Source organism: Mustela nivalis (assembly GCF_964662115.1).
Source record: "Mustela nivalis genome assembly, chromosome: 6".
Lineage (NCBI taxonomy): Eukaryota > Metazoa > Chordata > Mammalia > Carnivora > Mustelidae > Mustela > Mustela nivalis.
In genome coordinates, this window is record NC_139025.1 from 78,105,015 (window position 1) to 78,118,234 (window position 13,220).

Consider the following 13,220-nt stretch of genomic DNA (forward strand, 5'->3'; position numbering starts at 1 on the left):
TTTATGTGAACTTGTAAAGTTGAGGCTTTCTGACCTTTTGTAGGATTTATGTTTCCTTTAAATAAGCATTTCCTCTTTGTAATGCAATATATATTTTTTAAGTTTATTTCAGTGACTAACCTGCTGGTATAAACAGATATGCTGTTCAGTTCCTTTATTGCCTGGTCTTTACCCTTTTTACCCAGTGCCTGTCAAATATTTAATTTAAGGTTTTGGTTGAAAATAAGCAGGTACAACTATGAGGCCTACAATTTCTTGGTCTAAACTGAACTTGTTAGTGAGGTGATCCAAAAAGATATCCATGCACTCAAACTCCACAATTAATGTAAGAGCACAAAAGCATTTTAATACAGATATTCACAGAGCTGCTCCCTATTTGCAAAGTATCAGATACTTTATAGTGGTTTATCACAAGCAGGACTTATTAATTTTTAGGTTACAGTGCATTCCCATGTGTAGAATCCTTTCAGGTAAGACAAAGTTTGTAATCGAAGAAAGATTTTATAATTTGGAGATTCAGATATTAATGGCTTTACAAGGAGAGAGTTCTGTGAGGCTAACACATTTATGTTGGTTACCTTAGATAGGTTCATTCCCAGCACTGTGAGTGTCACCAAGCCAGCACAACAGACTAAAGCACTGGAGCTGGAGAGTCCAGAACTTGGTGGGATGTTTCCATCCACTAAGCAATTCATTCCAGTCAGGTTGCTAAGACCAAAGTGTTCCTAAGAATAGAAGGAAAAAACAGTGCTAGTAACTTCGGTGTTAGATTCGAGGTCTAGCAAACATTCTTTCATTCTCCAGAGAGCAAGCATTTATCAATGGACTTATTATGCTATTTATAGAAACTACTTGTGCAATTCAGTTTAGTTGAGTCTATACATGATATTTCATTTAATGGTTCTTGGCTACAGGGTTTGGTAATCTGTAGATTATTTTTTACTTTGTTCAACAAAAAGCTATTGATCCATTTCCTAAAATTGCCTTGAGACATCTTTTTCTTGAACATTAATTGACTTAAGCAAATGTAAAAATTAATTAAAAAATTATAATTCTATTTCTCAAGTAACAAAATAAGAAATACACAATATTAGTGAGGCAGATTAAAGCTCCATGTAACACAGCCCAACACAATATGACTGTGAAAGTCTAACATCAAGCAGCAGCTTGTTTCTATTGAGTATTTCTTCAGAAGTTTCTCTGAAGAAAAAGTGTTCTCAACTTCAGTTCCATTTTACTTATGGAAAAACCTATGTACCAAGATTAAAAATTTTTTCCAACATTGCATATAGGGAGCTAGGGGTAGGACCCAGGTCTCTGATTTCTGGTTGAGAACTTCTCCATTGCAATCAGTAACACGGGCCAGCATACTGTCACTATGATTTAATGTAAGTGAGCTATATGAGGAAATCCAGATTTTTACTAGAGTTTATAGATACAGTTAAGCCATATGGTAGCTTTCAAGACAGCCAAATTAGAATTCAAGCACAAATGAGAACACAGACTCTAAATGGAGTAGAGAAACTCTTATTTCTACAATTAGGAAAGAAAGAAATAATGAGAAATAATGAGACTCTGATCTAAAGATGGAAATCTCTGGGATACTTAGATGAATATCTAGCATGACACTTAAGATGATATTATATCATAACCTTTGTGGTTTAGGATTAAAAATAAATTCAAGGCCACCCCATTTCAAGAAAAAATACCACATGTTTGCAAATTACTCAAAAAGCTCAAGACCAAAGTACAAAATACTATTATATTACATAATTATGCATTTCATCATACATATTATTCTAGGGAGAAATTTCAATAAACTAGTTAGAATAACCAAAGTAACAACAAAACTCTGCAAATTAAAGGCTGTTTTTTTCCCCTTAATTTCTTGTCCTTTTTTCCTATGTTGGCAAAACTCACACACCACAAAAAAAGAGATTCTGTTGGATGTACTTCTCTTCTTGATTTCAAGTCATCTAAAAATTTCCTTTCCAGAAATACAAACAAATTATAAATTGAAACACTGCTGCTGCCAATGCCCTTTCATAAAGAACATCAGACAGCTTGTTTTTAAAAAAAAAATCCTTGGAGAATGCTATATATTTAACCATAAACTGATCCTCAGTGTATCTTGAATGTGAATCATACTTACAAACTTATCACGCAATGTTTAAATTAAAATGTACAACAGATTCAAAAACGTAAATGGATTTTGCCAAATTTTGTAATAGCTCTATCCCAAAAGGATAACATGTTCAATTTAATATAAACAGATTATCCTCTGAAATTTCCTAGTATTTGAATTTGAAGTTTTCTAAACAGGCTAACTTTTAAATTAATTCTCTGCCAAAAATTTGCTATACAAACCTACTTTAGCACATTAAGTTGTCAAACCAAAAAAGAAGGCTTTAAGGCCTCAAATTTTCAAAAACAGAAAGCAACAAGCAGTATTTAGGTCACTTACCCATATGCTATAAAAAGCATGTTGCTATAAGAAAGATCAAATTGCATTTGTCAGGCAAATCCTTCCAAACACTGTAATTCCCTCTAATGCATTTGATAAGCCAGATAACTTTGAAGATTTAAAAGCTGCCAATATCTATTCCCATAAGTTATTACCATGTGTCTCGATAAAGAAGAAAGAAAAATAAAAAAGAGGAAGGAAGGAAAAGAAAGAAAGAAAGAAGAATGAAGGAAAGGAAGAGAGGGAAGAAGGAGGAAGGGAGAGAAGAAAGGAATGCAGGAACTCTAAGACCAGAACCACCAAAATCCGAGTGTAGGACTACATCTCAGAAATAAATCTGATGCTTTCCTGGAGTGAAATATGCCACTGAGTCCCAGGCTACTTGTGACAAAGCTTCAGATAGGACCACCAGACAGCAGGGAACACAAGCTCTCTAAAACATTTTAACAAATCAAATTGACTTACACTTTTTTATTTTGGAGAAAAAGTAGAAATATTTCATTTTCTTATTCTTGTCCATGACATTAGAGATGTTCCTGATAATTAGTCAATGTTTCTAAGAAAAATAGTTATTCTAATAAACTTTACTACCTCTTTTTTTTTTTACCCTATCTAAAATGGTAATAACAATACTAGTTGTTTATTTACTGAATGCCTACTGTGTGTCAAGCACTGTGTAATCCTTGTAACAACTCTTTGCTGAATAGCAAGGACATCATTATACAGATAACAAACCTGACACTTAAAGAGGCTGAATCAACACAGCTGAGCAGAGCTCAGATTCAAACCTAGGGCTGTATGACTAAATCCTACTACAGTATATACCTATATATATTTTTTTAAGATCTTATTTTTTATATGACAGAGAGAGAGATCACAAGTAGGCAGAGTATAGCAAGCAGAGAGAGAGGAGGAAGCAGGCTCCCCGCTGAGCAGAGAGCCCGATGCGGGGCTCGATCCCAGGACCCTGGGATCATGACCTGAGCCGAGGGCAGAGGCTTTAACCCACTGAGCCACCCAGGCACCTATACCTACCTATTTTTAGAACAAATATATTAATAGACTGCATCCTTCAAAAGAAAATTTGAACAAAGATTTTTTTAAAAAGAGGATTTTCATCAGATGCAACTGATTTATGAACAGACATTACTGCTCCCTGTGAACCCCAGTGAACAGTCATACCTGCCTCATCCTCTAAAATAATAGAAATATTCATTAGCTTTGAAAGATGACAAAATATAAATAGCAAATTTTTAAAAATCTTGATATATAATACATACTTTAAGTTCAACAGCTAGTAGTTGCCTGATAAACCAATTTACCTGAATTCCTTTAAATCCACATAGGAAATAGTTGTGCCACAGAGGCTTGGTTTTGTCAATCTGAATATTATTAGAACTAGTACTGAAGTCCCTGCAAAAACAAAAGACACCATTAATTTAAGGCTAGAGGCTGCAAAATACATGGCTGACTGCTGCCATCTTGTGCCTTAAGAGTGATACTGAAATTTCATTCTCCATTTATTTTCATCTATGTACTTCACAGTCTACCAAAAACAACAAACATCCCCACACACTAAAAGGTAAGGGAAGTTGCGGTGACCTTAACAACTAAACTACTTCTTATTGACCCTTTTTATTCCTGAAACATAGAGGAACCAATATATTTCAACATAATCTACACCACCTTTTATTTCATGATGGTCTTGTTAAGCTGATTTATAAACCACATAAATGCTTATCCAAGGGGTTTGCTGTTTGGCATATCTCTAACTTTAACAGAACTCAAACACTTCTCTCCCCACACTCTTTGCCACCTATCCAATTTTACCATCTTCACAGTTTAAGAAGAAGATGGGGGAAAAAACAAATAATGATTCTAAAGGATCATAACTTGTTAAATAAGATTCCATGAGTCTATACTGATATAAATTAACAAATGAAAAACTACCTAAATGAAGGAGAAGGAAAATCTCTTCCTTAGAGTAAAACGTCAAAGAATAGATGAAGTAGAAATGGTGGAAATAAAAAAATCTCTATGTGGCAAACTCCATGATAATTGTTTCAGGAAAGAATCATCAATGGATGCTAAAGTTAAGGAGAAAAAGTTTGATAAGAAATAAAACATTTACATAGACTCAAAGTATTTCTCCATCAGATACTTATTATAAAGGGAAAAAAAATAGTAATTTTATGGCAAAGAAATCTGGCAGACACCACCTCAACAAAATGATCAAAATTAACACCATCAATAAAGGGACATCATATGTCCCCTTGATATCATGAACTGAGAACATATCAGTTGATTTTGGGAATTCTTTGTATTATTTTTTATTTCTTTGTAAGTCAAAAATTATCTCAAAATGAAAAATAGATAAAAAGGTTTCTAAATCAGCCAAAGGACAAAAAAACATGAAATGGAGGAAGATGGGGTCAAATAAAAAGTAAGGAAATAAGCAACATCCCCCATATTGACTGAATACTCTTCACATGGTTTACTAAATACCTATTATATTCCAGTCACTGTAGTAGGCGCCCTCCACACATTATCTTAACTCAGTAACATGGACACATCCTGTCCTAAGAAAAATATTTAAGTGTGCAAGGCATTTACAGGAATATAAAGAAAAATGGCACAGGGCTTATCTTTTCATAATCTAGCTGAGACGACATGAACACAAATTATGATCACACACTACTGTCACGTGATGGTGTTTAATATGGAATGGGATGTGGGACCAAAAGGGCATCATCTCTATAATCAGCATATTAGAGTGAAGAGGGGAGGCCTTCCTGGTGGCTTACAGAGGTTTAGTGACTCTCCAAGGAAACACACAATATGACTCCAGCTCACAAGCATTTAGTGTCATATATTGCTCACAGTCAACAAGAGGCCACAGAATTTGGAAAGTGGATAAAACTATGTTAGCAACACTGATCAGGTTCTGTTCCTAGTTAAGCAAAGATCTTGAAAGTCACCACAAAGAAAAGAAAACCAGGAAGCAGTCAGGGGTAGAAGCGGAAATTTGTACAGATGCACAAAGCTACATGAGAAATACAAAAGACAAAGCTGAAAAGTGTCAGTTCCTACAGAATTAGAAATATAGCCTAAAAACATCATTTAAAAAAACCTTGTGTGTGTTGTTTTTAAGGATTTTATTTCTTTATTTGACAGACAGAGATCACAAGTAGGCAGAGAGGCAGGCAGAGAGAGAAAGAAGGGGAGGCAGGCTCCCTGCTGAGCAGAGAGCTCAGGATCCAGGGACCCTAGATGACCTGGGCTGAAGGCAGAGGTTTTAATCCACTGAGCCACCCAGGTGCCCCAAAAATCTTTCTTTTGATTAGTTATTTCATGCCTGTTTTTTTCTAGCATCCCTGTCTTGCCTCTCTGCCCTACCATTTTCTAAGATTTACACATTTTCCAATAAACCCAACAATCCCAATAAAAACCCCAATGTACTCTTTCATATTAGTTGAATAGTTGATTCTAAAATGAATAAGGAAATGCAAAAGATCTAGAACAGTGAAAATAAATTTGAAAAAGACAAACAATGTTAGAGGATTTACACAACCTGATTCTAGGACTTCTTATAAAGCTATGGTTTTTAATTAGAAAATCACATTCACCAATGTATTAAAAGGATGTCCACAATAGCCAAACTAAGAAAAGAGCTGAGATGTCCATCAACAGATGGATGGATAAAGATGTGTTCTTTATATACATATATACAGACATACACACACACAAACACACAAACACACACACAAAATGGAATATTACTCAGCCATCAGAAAGGATGAATACTTACCATTTACATCAGTGTGGATGGAACCAGACAGTAGTATGCTGAGCAAAGTAAGTCAGAGAAAGACAATTATCATATGGTTTCGCTCATATGTGCAATATAAAAAACACTGTAGAGGATCATAGGAAAAGGGAGGGAAATCAGAATGGAAAGAAATCAGAGAGGGAGACAAACCACAAGAGATTCTTAACTATAGGAAACAAACTGAAGATTGCTGGAGGGGAGGTAGGGGGTATATGGTAATTGGGTGATAGGCATTAAGGAAGGCATGTGATGTGATGAGCACTGGGTGTTATATGAAACTGATGAATCAACTGATGAATAACTGAATTCTATATCTGAAACTAATGATGTACTATAGGTTGGCTAATTGAATTTAAATTTTAAAAAATCAATCGCTTCTCGGCCTTTTGGCTAAGATCAAGTGTAAAAAAAGGATCATTCACCACAATCAAAAAGGATTTATCCTGGGGATGCAAGATGTTCAATATTTGCACATCAATGTCATATGCTACATCAACAAGTCGAAAGATAAAAATTATACAATCAACTCAATAGATACAGAAAAAGTATTTGACAAAATTCAACATCTGTTCCTGATAACAACTCTCAATCAAGTGGGTTTGAGGGAACATACCTCAACATCATAAAGACTATAAATGAAAACCCACAGCTAACACCATACTCAATAGTGAAAAACTGAGAGCTGTTTAAGAACAAGAACAAGACAAGGATGTCCACTGTCCCGATTTTTATTCAACATACAGCTGGAAGTCGTAGACACAGCAATCAGACAAGAAAGAGAAGTAAGAGGTATCCATATTGGTAAGAAAGAAGTTAAACTGTCTCTATTTGCAGATGGCATGATGCCATATACAGAAAACCCTAAAGACTCCATCAAAAAAACTATTAGAAGGGACGCCTGGGTGGCTCAGTTGGTTAAGCGGCTGCCTTTGGCTCAGGTCATGATCCCAGCGTCCTGGGATCGAGTCCCACATCGGGCTCCTTGCTCAGCAGGGAGCCTGCTTCTCCCTCTGCCTCTGCCTGCCATTCTGTCTGCCTGTGCTCGCTCTCCCCCCCCCCCCGATAAATAAATAAAATCTTTTTTTAAAAAAACTATTAGAAGTAATAGATGAACTCAGTACAGTTGCAGGATACAAAGTTAATACCCAGAAATTGGTAACACTTCCATACACTAATAACAAAGTAGCAGAAAGAAAACAATTCCATTTACAATTGCTCTGAAAAGAGTAACTTAACCAGGGAGGTGAAAGACGTGTACTCTGAACTATAAACCATTGATGAAAGAAACTGAAGACAATACAAACATATGGAAAAATATCCTATGCTCATGCATTGGAGGAATTAATACTGATAAATGTCCACACTATCCAAAGGAATCTACAAACTCAATGCAAACCCTATCAAAACACCAAAAGCATTTTTCACAGAACTATAACAAATAATCCTAAAATTTTTATGGAACCAAAAAAGATCCCAAATACCCAAAGCAATCTTGAGAAAGAAAAACAAAGCTGGAGGTACCACAATTTCAGATTTCAAGATATATTACAAATCTGCAATAATCAAAACAGTATGGAACTAGCCACAAAAACAGACACATAGATCAATGGAATGGAGTAGAGATCCCGGAATTAAACCCACACATATATTGTCATTTAATCTATGACAAAGGAGGCAAGAATATACCATAGGGAAAACACAGTATCTCAATGAATGGTGCTGGGAAAAATTAGATAACTAAATGCAAAAGAATGAAACTGGACCACTTCTAACACCATGCACAAAAATAAACTCAAAATGGATTAAAAACCTAAATGTGGATCTGAAACCATAAAATCCATAAGAGAAGAGAGGCAGTAATTTTTCTGACATCAGCAGTAGCAACATTTTTCTAGATAGGTCTCCTCAGGCAAGGGAAATGAAAACAAAAATAAACTATTGGGACTACATCAAAATAAAAAGCTTTTGGATAGCAAAGGAAACCATCAACAAAACAAAAAGGCAACCCACTGAATGGGGGAAGATATTTGCAAATGATATATCTGATAAAGGGTTAATATTCAAAATATATAAAGAAATTATATGACTCAATACCAAAAAAACCCAATCCAATTAAAAAATGGGAAGGGGCACCTGGGTGGCTCAGTGGGTTAAGCCTCTGCCTTCCGCCCGGGTCATGATCTCCGGGTCCTGGGATCGAGCCCCACATCGGGCTCTCTGCTCAGCAGGGAGCCTGCTTCCCTCTCTCTCTCTCTCTCTGCCTGCCTCTCTGTCTACTGTGATCTCTCTCTGTCAAATAAATAAATAAAATCTTTAAAAAAAAAAAAAAAACTGGGGAGATGATCCAAATAGACATACAGATGGCTAACAGACAAATGAAAAGATGATCCACATCACTAATCATCAGGGAAATGCAAATCAAAACCACAATGATATATCACCTCATATCTGTAAGAATGGCTAGAATCAAAAGGTGGGGATGTGAAAAAAAGGAACCTTCATGCATTGTTGGTGGGAAAATAAAATAGTACAGCCACTGGGGAAAACAGTATGGAAGTTCCTCAAAAAATTAAACACAGAAACGTCATACAATGCAGTAATTCCACTAATAGGTGTTTACTCAAAGAAAATGAAAACACTAATTATAAAGATATATGCACCCCTATGTTTATTGCAGCACTGTTTACAATAGTCAAGATATGGAAGTGACCTAACTGTCCACAGATAGATCAATAGATAAGGAAAATGTAGTATATATACAATAAAATATGACCAGTCATAAAACAGATGAGATCTTGCCATTTGTCACACCATGGATGGACATAGAAAGTATTATGATAAGTGAAATAAGTCAGACGGAGAAAGACAAATACCATATGATTTTACTTATATGTGGGATCTAAAAAACAGAACAAATGAATAAACAAACAAACAAACAGCAGAATCAGATCTCTAAATACAGAGAATAAACTGATGGTTGCCAGAAGGAAGGGAGAGGGGGGATAGGCAAAATGAGTGAAGGAGAGTGGGAGATACAAGTTTCCAGTTATGGAATGAATTAGTCACTGGAATAAAAGGCACAGCATAGGGTATATAGTCAATGATACTGTAACAGCCTTGTATGGTGACAGATGGTAGCCACACTTGTGAGCATAACATAAGGTATAGGGAAGCTGAATCACTATGTTGTACACCTAAAACTAATGTGACATTGTATATCAACTATACTCAAAAAGAGTAAAAATTTTTTTAAAAAGCTATGGTTTTCAGATAGTGTGATATTGGCATAGAGATAATACATGGGGTGCCTGGGTGGTTCAGTTGATCAAGCGTCTCACTCTTGATTTTAGTTCAGGTCATGATCTCAAAGTCATGACATTGAGCCCTGAGAGGAGCTCCATGCTCAGTGCTAAGTCTGCTTGAGAGATTCTTCCTCTCCCTCTCCCTCTGCCTCTCCCGCTGCTCATGCATGTGCTCTCACTCTCTAATAAAGAAATAAATCTTATTTTAAAAGATAGACAAATAAAACACTCAATAAACAGAATAGAGTCCAGAAACAGAACCGTATATTTATTGCTACCTGCTCTTCAACAAAGTTTGTCAAGATAATTCAATAGGAAAAGATCTTTCCAACAAATGATAGGACACAATTGGATGGCTATGAGCAAAAAAATAATCCTCAACCTTCATCTCATGCCACATATAAAAATTAAATCAAACTGGATCATAGACCTAAATTTAAGTGTTAAAATTATAAAATTTCTAGAAGAAAACACTACAAAAACTTTCAGTGCCTTGGGTTTGGCAAAAGTTTCCTAAAAAGTCAAAAACTATAAACCATGAGGGGTACCTGAGTGGCTCGGTTTGTTAAGCATCTGCCTTCAGCTCTGGTGAAGCTCATGGGCTGAGCTGAGCAGGGAGCCTTCTCCCTCTCTCTCTGTCCCTCTCCCTCCACTAGTGCTTTCTCTCTCCAGCTCTCTATATCAAATAAATAAACTATATCTTAAAAAAAAAAAAACTATATACCATGAAAAAAATCAATAAATTGTACTTGATCAAAATTAAAAATTATTCTTCAAAAGGCATAATAAAAAATGAAAATCCAAGGCACAGACTAGATGAAAATATATGCAAAAAATTAATCTGGGGGTGCCTGGGTGGCTCAGTGGGTTGAAGCCTTTGCCTTCGGCTCAGGTCATGATCCCAGGGTCTTGGGATCGAGCCCCACATCCCCTCTCTCTATGTCTGCTTCTCTGCCTACTTGTGATCTCTCTCTGTCAAATAAATAAATAAAATCTTTTTTAAAAAATCAATCTGACAAAGGGCTTGTATCCACATCATAAAAGATAATCTTATAAGTCAATAGTAGAAGGTGAAAATTCTGCTTAAAAATGAGCAAAAGATTTGAACAAGCCCTTCAACAAAGAAGATATCTATATGACAAGTACATGAAAAGATGTTCAACATCATTAGTTAAAGAAATTAAAATTAAAAACCACAATTTGGTACTAGTACATATTTATGAAAGTGGCTAAAATTTAAAAAGACATGTTAGCAAAAATGTAGAGTAAATGGAACTCTCATACACTGGTGATAGGAATAAAAAATGGTACAAACACTCTGGAAAACAGTCAGGCAAGTTCTTAAAAAGGTAAACCAAATAGTCCTAGATATTGACAAGAAAAATGAAATACAGGTCCACACACAGATTTGTCTATAAATATCCACAACAGCACTATCCATAATAGCCAGAAGTAGAAATGATCTAAATGCCCATCAATGGTGAGTAAATAAAGTATAGTATCTCCATGCAATGAATGCTACACAATATGTGGACAATTCTGGGAGGTATGCTGCATACCTCCTAGAAGTCCTGGTAGAATGAAGCCCCTTACCTACAGCAGGGACTACCTACCTTAGTAATTCCTCTCTGCTTCCCTGAATCATTCTCCATGTTGTTTCAGTACCACACCCAAATACTCTACCTTCATTCAAGTCTGTTTCAGGCTCTGTGTTTGTGAAAAAATGAAACTGAAACCATACATTCATGATGGTGGGAATGGTTAAGTGAATTTGAGTAAATCAATATAACAAATTGCTACGTAGCCAGTTTTAAATGTTTACAAATAATGACACAAAATTGTGTTTGAGACAATGTAAAATTTTCTTTAAAGGTTTCAATGTAGAAGCCAGACACAGCCTCGTATTGTGCCTTAATAAAGGCATGCAAAAAATATTTACTCAATGAATAAACATTATTGCAGACAAACTAGCCAATGAACAATAAGCCAATAATAAAAGGTGCCAATCATATGCCCAAATCTATTTTTTGTAATTAGCAAATCAAGTCCATCATACTATCTTATAAGCAAGTAGGACTCATCCCAGGAAAGCAAAAACAGCTCAACATTAGAAAATCCATCAGTGTAATTCATGTTTTTTTAAAACTGTTCTTCATTGAATAGACATTTAATAGAATTCAATTAATAGATTAACAAATTTTTTTAATCTTTTAATCTTAGCAAACTAAGAATTCAAAAACAACAGGAAACAAAAAAGTATTCCTTTAATTTTATAAAGCACCAAACTTGAAGTTTGACACCAAGCCTCACAGCACTGGAGAGTCTACAGTTCCTGAATGCACAGAGTTTATGATCTACTGGGGGAATACAGGTAAGTAAGCAGGTAATTGTACTATAGCATGGTAAGATGTTATGACGAGAGAATTAGAGGGTGCCCTAGTAACATAAGAAAAGCACCACCACTGACTTTGCTGAAGACAGCTACCTAAACAGGTGATAAATACCTTCTAGACAAGGACAGTTATTTTCATTTTTGTACAGCCCAGGATCTAAAATGGGAAATGCTTCTTAAATGAATGAGCAAATAGAAAAAAAAAAGGGGGGGGGGGACAAATATTAAAGAGCAGCCTTAGACTATTTTGGAAGTCAGATGCAGATTTTAAATAAAGTCAATGATTACAAATTTGGTTGCTTCTAAAGAGTTCATTTGGATAAGAACACACACACACACACACACACACACACACCATTATACACAGTAGCAATCCTAAATACTCACGGGTATAAGGGATTTGTATTGGCTAGTTGAAGAGTTTGTGTTTTCACAGGTTCCACAGCTATTAACATATCTTGTTCTACAGCCATAGGAAGAACAGAATATCCACAATAATCTATATGTTCTCCTAGAGAAAAAGATAAAGAATTTTTAATATTGCTAGCATATGACACAAGAGAATCTCAATGAGGTTGATATACAGGAAAAACTTGACCACAAGCCAGGTTTTAACAGAAAATAAAAATACTATGCACAGGAAATGATTCAGTTTTCTTATTCTCCCCGACATCCGAGCCAGAAACTTCTGCTAGAATAAGTATATAAATTAGTTTCCGTTAATTTTTAGATTTCTTTAAAACTTCACAAGTTTTTTTCTACTTTCGAATTTATGTGATCATCTTCAAGTATTTTGTTTTGTGACTAGTTATATGAAGTATCCGAAAAGTAATATCTCCTTTCTCTGTTGCTCTTTCATATTACCTTGTTAAGTATGAACAATTGAAGCTTTTCACACACTGCCTTATATTAACATTTTGTGAATTTCACTCTCTTCCTTATTAAGCCAACACACGCATAAAGTTGAGGACTTCACTTTATTTATATTTGCGGCCTAAATAAATGTCTAACAAATTAGACTGGCATGGATAAGTTGTGCTGAGTGTGTTAGACATAGCTCTAATCATCAGCAGGAATTTTATTTCCTATTGTACCATAATATTTTCTCCAAGTTGCTATTTAATCTCACGGTTGTTATTCATAAGATTTAAATACAAAATAACAATTCAAGAAAGAAATAAGCACAATAAGCAAGCTCATCTATATTTCCCCGGGACAGGTTTTCATGCCTGA

General features: G+C 35.2%; 2 protein-coding genes across 9 annotated transcripts in view; one reads left to right on the forward strand and one right to left on the reverse strand.

The window, feature by feature from the left end:
* Positions 1 to 13,220, forward strand: part of GABPB1 (GA binding protein transcription factor subunit beta 1) — a 975,210-nt gene that overhangs the window by 895,305 nt on the left and 66,685 nt on the right. The gene's annotated exons all lie outside the window — the stretch shown is intronic.
* The window catches only part of GALK2 (galactokinase 2), a 76,083-nt gene that overhangs the window by 45,964 nt on the left and 16,899 nt on the right, over positions 1 to 13,220 (reverse strand). For all 6 annotated transcript variants that reach the window (XM_082734824.1, XM_082734828.1, XM_082734827.1 and 3 more), the window contains 3 exons: positions 12,375 to 12,498; positions 3,787 to 3,877; positions 579 to 725 (listed from right to left, as the gene is read on the reverse strand). In XM_082734824.1, coding sequence (XP_082590950.1) covers positions 579 to 725; positions 3,787 to 3,877; positions 12,375 to 12,498 — 362 coding nt within the window. The remainder of the gene's footprint in view (positions 1 to 578; positions 726 to 3,786; positions 3,878 to 12,374; positions 12,499 to 13,220) is intronic.